The sequence below is a fragment of the Loa loa genome, assembly GCF_000183805.2.
Source record: "Loa loa unplaced genomic scaffold supercont3.1, whole genome shotgun sequence".
Taxonomy (NCBI): domain Eukaryota; kingdom Metazoa; phylum Nematoda; class Chromadorea; order Rhabditida; family Onchocercidae; genus Loa; species Loa loa.
In genome coordinates this window covers 689346-698138 of record NW_018108181.1, presented here as the reverse complement: position 1 = coordinate 698138, position 8793 = coordinate 689346, and the positions used below count along the sequence as shown (strand labels likewise).

The 8793-nt window shown below is 37.4% G+C and overlaps 2 protein-coding genes across 2 annotated transcripts; one reads left to right on the top strand and one right to left on the bottom strand.

Moving 5' to 3' along the window:
• Window positions 1–589: 589 nt before the first annotated feature.
• Window positions 590–4863, bottom strand: LOAG_10295 (Sfrs5 protein). The gene is made up of 6 exons (XM_020448128.1): window positions 4634–4863; window positions 3426–3586; window positions 3254–3323; window positions 2190–2263; window positions 1973–2092; window positions 590–1858 (listed from the first exon to the last, which is right to left on the bottom strand). Exons 1-6 carry the CDS (start codon window positions 4763–4765, stop codon window positions 1552–1554), a joined length of 864 nt encoding a protein of 287 aa, XP_020301701.1. The 5' UTR covers window positions 4766–4863; the 3' UTR covers window positions 590–1551.
• Window positions 4864–5253: 390 nt separating this feature from the next.
• Window positions 5254–8172, top strand: LOAG_10294 (glycoprotease; the record flags this gene model as incomplete). Its single annotated transcript, XM_020448127.1, has 8 exons — window positions 5254–5430; window positions 5853–5981; window positions 6195–6343; window positions 6539–6820; window positions 6920–7076; window positions 7210–7278; window positions 7471–7652; window positions 7989–8172. The coding sequence occupies 8 exons, from the start codon at window positions 5254–5256 to the stop codon at window positions 8170–8172; spliced, it is 1329 nt and encodes a 442-aa protein (XP_020301700.1).
• Window positions 8173–8793: the final 621 nt, after the last annotated feature.

Sequence of the window (8793 nt, the reverse complement as noted above, 5' to 3'; positions counted from 1 at the left end):
CAGATTAAATGTATTTCTTGAAAACTGAAAATCAAACTGAAAAAATCAACTGAAGCTAACCAATTGAATCTAATTTGTAGATGTAAGCAATTGAATTGTCAATGTTACGAATCTCTTTCCGGAAGATACATTTGAAAACATTCTAAAAAAGTCCGTACTAACTTTTTTTTCCTTTTATTTTTTGTTTTTTTGATTCACTCAATAGTATGCAAATTTGTTTGTAAAATTTACCCTAACATAAAAGACAGACTGATCTTTGGCTGCCAATATATATTATTCATTAAATATTCCCGACAGCAATGACCGCTGCGCAGGAAGATTTTAAATATAAAACGACAAAACTAAGCACAGTGAGATGTTGATAAAAAACCCTACTCCTGGAAATCACTGTGAAATTAAAAGGCAAAAAACCTTTCCCCACTACTTCGCACTTTGCAAACAATCAAAACTGCCAAAACCTTGACGAACCTTGCCTGGTCTGAAATCAGGTATTTCGTCTTCATCACCCATTAAACCGACTCAAACACTGTCCCGACTCCAACCCACCAATGTACCCCAGTGTGATTAAAGAAATAGCAATGTGCAATCCTCGCACTTATTCCATTTATATACTTGAAGCACAATTTGAATGCATCTTAAAATTATCTTAAGGCTGACGACGGGAACAAGCGATGCACAAGAATAAGATCTTATTACCTCACTACATTTGAATCCGTTAAGGGCTTTCTTGAGATGAACATTTATTTTGAAAACATAGAAATATAATTCAGCAAGCAGAACGAAGGTAGCGAAGCATGCATCAGTTTCATATCCCTAAATTTATAAAAGTCAACAAGGCGACAACTCAACAACAAAATATTTCGTACGATGCACTAAACTGACTGTTAAAGAATCTTTCCCACATTTTTGATGACAAATAATCATGGGTGCAAAAATTAAGTTGTGAATGTATGAAAATAATAGTACAGAATAATCTCGAACGTGTAAAAATAACAGTATGTAATTGCTGCTACTTTATTGCATTTCAACAACCCTATCGCTGTAATTATTACTAGAGGTAAAATGATCATTGCAAATTAAATGAGACATAGATGGAGGATATATACTTCATTGTTAAATTCTAAAAATGTCTAATTAGATATTAGCAGATTCCAGATATGTCGACCGCAGCAGTAAGTTATAGCAATGTCAGTTATTTTTATTAGGAAATGAGATCGTAGTTTAAAATACTGCAGCAAAGGTGATCAATTACTCGGCAAAAATCTATGCATCAAGATCACTAGGATATATGTGATGGGCATTCAAAAAACTGAGTTGAATTGTTGCCAGAGATTTACAGTAAAATTTGCCGGACAAAAATATCCGTAAAAGAGACTTCACTACGATTTCTCAGTATTACAGCATGCACAGTAGATGGAACAAAAACAGTAGAAAAATATTCTTTAGAAACCAGAGAAAAGAAATTCTTTAGAAACCAGAGAAGTTGGAAACAAATCTGTTAACACTGAGTTTAATATTAATTTAAACACCAATAAAAATGTAGGAGAACATTTAGTTGTAATCATTACTATTAGGAGATGGACTTGCATCCTTCATCGGCTCATCACTGGTTTCAGGAATAGCAGTACTATTCTCAGCACCACCACCATTCTCAGTAACTACTGCACCGATCCGGGATCCATTTCTTTCCGGAGAATGAGAACGGGAGCGTGCACTTCTAGAGCGGCTGCGTGATTTCGAACCTCCGCCTTCCTTCTTTGGTGTAGGCGAACGTGATTTCGAACCAGTGCGTGAACGTGACGACCGACTACGTGAGCTGCGTGAACGCGAATTGGATCGATGATGAGAACGGGAACGACTACAAGAACCAAAGTAATTACAAATATGATACAAATAATATCTATAACATAATAGGAAGAATCAAAATTACAGCAGAAACACCATATACGTCACTCCTATAATATACTTTTACCTTCGACTATCCCGTCTTTCCGAATCGTCAATCAATTTCAGCTTGCGCCCATTCACCTCCTTTCCTTGCAGCTTGTCAAGCGCCCTTTCAAGATCATCTCGTGTTAAGAAGCACACAATCCTGAGAAATACAGTATTCAATGAAGCACAAAAGTACAGGATGTGAGACATTCAAAAACCCTTGTGAAGCGAGGAAAACAAAAAGCAAAAGACCTTACCCTTCATTTGGATGCTGCTTGTGCGCATCTGCAAAAGTTACTTCACCAGCGGTTCGCATAATATCTTTAAGATCCTGCAAAACAACATCGTTATCAAGTAGTACCAACGAAACAGAAGTACAATAGGAAATGGATCGTATACCTTCTGCCTTTTAAGAACAAGATAAAGCACCGTTAACCATCAAACCCCTATGCCACTACATCCTTTTATTCACAAGTTGAGTCGAGTGCCAAAACTGTTTCCTATCTTCTCTTAATGTGTATTATTTCTTTCCAGACCATCTCATCCTGTTGTAGCAACTGTATTTCTAATCTCACATTTTTGATGCCAAACCGGAGAGCAAGAAAATGCTGAAAATGAAGAGAAAATTTTCCGTTTTGAAGAAACTTCCGAACAACGGAATCTTCGCATACGCTCGTCAGAAAGAAAAAAAAAAGCTACCATCCAGTAGGCTTATCTTGGTAAATGTCAAACACCTTTTGTTTCAGCGATACGAAAGATCGAATTTATTTTTAGAGAACTGACCAGATCATGTTCTGATGTGGCCCTCACGATGCGGCAGTACACCACCACTAGCCTCAACCTGCGACATCAGAACGAAACGAAACAAGCACCGAACCACGAGCCCGGGCCCGAACGCACCAATAATAAGACGCCTACGCACCAACGATAAACCATTTTGAGCTGCACCAGCTCGCGACTACCTCCTGGCCAATTTGGTGCCTTCACTTCGGCCTTATCTTTATGAACAGAATTAAGTGGCCATCGAACGCGCTTCATAAGGTTGTTCCAACAATGCGCGTTCGATGTAACAGGAAAAAAAAAGCTAAAAATCTAAATATTTTCCGATTTCTATTTTTCCACATATCAGCAACACCTCAAACAAAGGTGTTATCAAGGAGTCAAAATTTGGCCGTTTTTTCTGCTCAATCACCGGGAATTATACAGGTTTCGTCGCGAGTGCGTGGTGTTTGCCTCCTTCCCTTAACATGTACATCACCCTCAAACAACGACGTATGCATCAGGTAGTCGCACACAACGTCCCAACATCACGTTATCTCACCTGCCACGAACAACGAGACGAAAGGTTTTCAACGATCAGTCGATAGCGTGTTTGTTGTGGTGGACCATATCTGAAAACACAATTTTTTATTTAAAACAGTCTGTGTAACATATAGCGATCTGATAGAACTAGAAAGACCGATAGAATCGCAAACAAGACATGCTACACTAGCCTTGATTCACGTCTCGGTGGAGGAAATCGATCAAAGCCCCCAAATCCCATACGACTTCGAGGTCCACGGCGTGAAAATTCTAAGATCACGCGTTCACCGCACAACTCTTTCCCGTTCAACTCATATACTGCATCGTCTGCATCCCGCGGATCATCGAATTCCTATAAAAACTTGATTTTCCCGTGTTTTTCCAAAGCCAAATTCAAACAATGCAAAAAGCAATCCTAAACAACAAAAACTCTTCCCACTTGATTTTGGTGGATAATCGAATACTGCGCTTTGTTCGATCCTATTATGCAAAACACTTCTATACGGTCGGTTAAATAGCCAATCTAAAGGATTTCGGATCACCTCCCTACCCAAGAATTATAGTACCGCATATCTCTGATTCTCATTTAAGAGAAAACCATGTAAAATTCACATTCCACTGACAATCCATGGTATAGTTTAGTACTTACTAAACAGAAGTCCAATGAAATGATTACAAAAAATAATGAGATTACAAGTTAATCAAATTGACCATTTAGTAAGCATTCAGTAAAAGTGGTAGTCAACAACAGTTCTCAAACAAAAATGAGCTATTAGAAATATTGCATTCACCATAATAAAAGACTTGGATGTGCCATTCGTTAACCTATATAACTGATATATAAACTGATTATGTTCCATATATTACCACCACATGAAGTTTAATTTGCTAAGACAGCCCATTTCTGGCTATCAGTTCCTAGGCGAACCGAAGTTAAGCTCATAAATGAATGGAAAATGTGTGTATGCATACGTTGAATTGTTTTTGGTAAACAGCATCAAGTCAATAAACTAAATACCATAGCGTATTATACCTTTGTACATGTGTTATGCACAAAACAATATGATGAAGCGAACATACGACAAGCTACGCAATACATAAGTGGATTACGAGGATGTGTGAAGTAGGTCTTAACTCTTCCTGTAACCACAGTGAATATGCAGAAGAAATGACAGAACAAAAGATTACTTGACTCAGCTTCCCCAAAATTATTCTGAAGCAGTAATCGTTTTCATGACTGAATTAATGACATGAAAAACGGGATGAAACTGAACAAAATTTAAGCATCTGATGGAACTTCAATTTCGAAAATGGCGATTGGTCGACGAAGAGCAATGACCAAAGAGGAGATATCAAGGAGAGGATGTATCCAAAAAAAGAATTCACATGAATCACTTACCACAAAACCGAAACCATTCTTCAGAACAATATCACGTATACGTCCATAACCACGAAAGAAATGCTCGATATCACGTTCGGATGCTCTATAGGACAGACGCCCCACGTAAACACGCGCGCTCATGTTACTCATCCTTACCGATAACCAGAATATGTTCAGAATATATCTGCAAAACGAAGCCACTCCACACTAAAAACTAATCCGCAACGCAGCCGCAAACGCTTCTCAAGACATTTCAAATTAGAATAGGCCTAAACCGACTCTGATAAAGACAGAATGGAGTGCATTAGAAAATACTTCGGAATTCTGGAGAGAGTAAGACAAAAGGGAATATCAAAAAAGGAACCAAAGACGTATTAACTGAAGAATGCGTATGTAATGTGAAATAATTGTGACATTCTTGCAAAAAACACTGAACAGAGTGCGTTGGTCCAGACAAAGGACAAATAGAAAATAGCATGTAATAAGTGCAAACACAGAGAAGTGGATGAATACACTCACGATGCTATGGACTTTTAGCATACACTCAGGATAAATGAATGGCAACCATCCAAGTCACGAGCAGGTTTAAAGGCAACTAGCCAAAGGTTTAGATAGTGGGCAGGTAATAAAGAGCGGCAATGGCCTTTCGGAAGTGGAAGAGCCAGGCAGTCCTCTTGAGTAACATCTGCTTATTGATGGTGACACTTATTCACCTTTGTATAATAATTACTGCTCAGAGTGTGCAATTAGGAGCGGCTTTTGTGCTGTTTGGATTTCAGGATATGAAGCGGATTGTTTCTAATGTTCTACGCAAAGTAATTTCGGCGCATTACATTACTTCGAATTCACATAGAACGCATTGCGAACGAGTTATCACTGTTATGGGTATTGAAACTAGGTATTTTTTCCAGCTAACGTTAATTTTCGAGACTTAAGCTTCTGATTCTAAAATTAGATCACAAAACGATAAACTTAAAGAAAATGCAACCAGTGTTAATCCTTTAATGCATTTGCACATTCTGCTATTTCTGTGGATTCTTCTAGGTGGTGCAGTCTTTAGTTTTAAAGTTGTCCTTCTCCCACTCATTATCCCCTTTTTTCCTTAGCCAAGTTAGAATAGAGTTGCGAATTGGAAGGACTGGAAAAGAGACAGAAGAGGTCACTGAAATATTCACTGACAACGAAAGGATAGGTTTAAATTTTCCATAACATCACTTCCTGTGATAACGAATTTGAGGTCAGTTGTGATGATACAGCAATATGTATTCTGAACAGTGACAAGAAGATTCTCAGTTCTCGTCGCTATGTGAATCGCGAAGTACAAAAAAGGCTTAGAGGAATCTGCCCTGCTGCAGCGGCTGATCAGGTCCATTATTTCGACCGATATATTTCTACTTTTTTTCCTCCCAATTCTGAGGAACTCATAAAAAACCAGTTTTTTGAATTAAAGAAATGATCGTTTAGATATCAGACGCGAATTCAACTTCATTGCCATTTGAAACACCTTTATGTTTCAAAGCAAAGTAGATAATGTAGATGAATCAGTTATGTTTTCAACGTTTATGGGAGACATTTGTAGCACCGATCATACATCGATCTATTTGTTGACGAATGCTTGGATGAAAGTGGGATGCGGCTTTGTAATCTGGACGGTGTAGCAGTAACAACACGACCTGGTTTAATCATTTCTCTTCGAGTTGGTACTGAAAAAGCTATCGCTTTAGCAAGGTATATATGTTTGTGGATTTTCTAAGTTTAAACCAGGCATCATAAATCTTATGAATACATCTCTTTTTTTTTGACTTACAGGCTTTTTAGAAGTGGAACTTTGTTTCCACATTGTGAAACATTTCCTGAAATTCTACTGCAGTTTACCAACGTATATTAGGAAAGGCTGCATATAGCTTTACCATTGTATATTAGGAAAGGCTGCATACCGCTTATACCAGTTCATCACATGCAAGCTCATGCAACAATTGCTACTTTGATGAAACAAGTGTCTTATCCATACGTATCTGTTCTCATTTCTGGTGGACACTCAATAATAGCTATAACTAACGGACCAGACGACTTTGAAGTTCTGTTGACCAGTACATCCGGTAGTCCTGGGGAATGCATTGACAAGATTAGTCGGGCGCTTAATTTCAAGGAACCGGAGCTGCTTGGTTTACATCCGGGAGCTGCCCTAGAAGTGATGGCGTCAAGGTTTGTGTTAATGGTTTCCATTTGAATTTCACTGCTCTGTAAAAATTTTTTTTTCTTTGCAAATCAAACAGTATTTTTTGCCAAAAAGCTTGCATTCAGATCGTCTGTGAATGGCTTCAAGCGGTATTCAATCGATATAAATAGATTTCTGAAAATGGATTTACACTTCAATTTTTCATGGATCAAGGCTACGTACTTGGTCATGATTTCAAGGCAACGCATTCTCAATGTTCCTGATTTTTGTGCAAGCGTTCAGGTATTGATAGCCATAGATTTTAGAATTTTGTAGCTTTTTTTTGTTTATTATTGTTATTATATGAAACTGCAGAAAATCACTTTTCAGGAAACTTTTGCCAGTTGGCATGCGTTGTTCAAAGATAATGTTTCAGCACTCCATCGCAAAGTACTTGGTCGAGAAATTAGATTGTTGCTTGCAATATTTGAACGATTCCAACAAGGTTTTGTTACCCAAACTGCTGATCTTATTTGTGTGTTGAAGTAATAAAATGGAGTTTCCTGTATTCGATGTCGTTAAACTTAGGGCTCTATATTTCCATGATTCAGCTTTGAATGGCATTCCTTGGAGCTACTTTATTTCATTTTAACCTTTGTTTTCTTTCCAAAATAGTTGGATTACTGCATTACTGCAGATCCCACCTCGCAATCGCTTAGTTTTCGTTTCTGGCGGTGTTGCTTCGAACAAATATATATTAGCCAAAATTAGTGGTGCTTGTGAATCTCGTGGTTACAGTCTCTGTGCTCCTCCACAGTTCTATTGTTGCGATAATGCAGAAATGATAGCTTGGAATGGTATACAACTGCTGACGAAAGGGCAAGTTATTCACATTTTGTAGTGTGCAATTTGAAAACAGTAAACATTCAAAAGTAAGTGGACTTTACTATCAGATAATTGAAAAGTAAAAGCTCAATAACTGGTCAAAGCTGTTAATTCCTTTTGGTTCTTGAATCTGTTTAATCAAATAAAATTGCGTCATGCCGCATTTTCCAGTGGAGCACATTAGTTATGTCGCTTAAATGAAAGATGAATTCTTGCTCGAATGAACTTACTCATAAATTATTTCTTAGTTATATGTCGATCCGTTAGTATTTCTGACAAATGTACATAAAAGTCTTTTAGTTTCTGCATTATTTTTAGAGCTTTTTTCAGGGCAGCTTCCGTTATATTACCTGATAAAATACCTGCAAGTATCTTTGTTTCATCGCGCTCCCGTATTGGCGTCGATATTTCTCAAGATCTTCGAAAATATCTGGCCATGACTTATGAAACGTCAGCAGAAGCAGCAGAGAGGCGTAACAGGGAACACTGGCGTAACACTTCATTCAAATCATAAACCATAGTAGAGTTATATTTTCCGGAATGCAGAGATGACAAGCATTTTTTTTAAAGATTATGTTATCGAACCAAGATTCAGTGAATTCCTCCTGACCCAAGATAATTGAAAACAATATGTAAATTTTATCATTAAATGAACAGAGAAATTGTTACGTTCCAAGCTGCTATTCGTTTTGGAGACTAAATCTTTCATTAGAAAAAGTAAACATATGCACAATGTTTCCAGTAATCGAATAATGAAGTTCAACTTAAAGCTTTTTCACGATTTGGAATTCTTGAAATAAAATCCAACCATTTACTAGAGTCGGAACTCAATACTTATTAAAGTATTATAAGGCACTAAGTCCCATCCAGATCATATTTTTTGGAAACCGAAATGAGATCGAAAACGAAATCCCACAAGCTTCTTGAAATGATCAGATAAAGAATAACAGTGATTATTTCAGGGAAAATTTAATCGGTCAACTTAATAAACCGAATTCCTCTTATCACTGTAATCTGCAGTACTCCCCAAATTTTTCTAAAACTCTTAGATGAGAAACAAAGACAACGCTGTTTCCGATCAGCAATAACTTATATACGCAGTTCACAAATCTACTGTTGAAAAATGCTCGACGTT

Bases quoted from the DNA above. Each gene is read 5' to 3' on its own strand.
- LOAG_10295 (XM_020448128.1), bottom strand. From the start codon at position 4,765: ATGAGTAACATGAGCGCGCGTGTTTACGTGGGGCGTCTGTCCTATAGA. The intron at 2,264-3,253 runs GTGAGATAACGT...GTTGTTTTGCAG, and splicing joins CGTCTCGTTGTTCGTGGCAG to GATCTTAAAGATATTATGCG. The intron at 2,093-2,189 runs GTAAGGTCTTTT...TGTATTTCTCAG, and splicing joins AAGCAGCATCCAAATGAAGG to GATTGTGTGCTTCTTAACAC.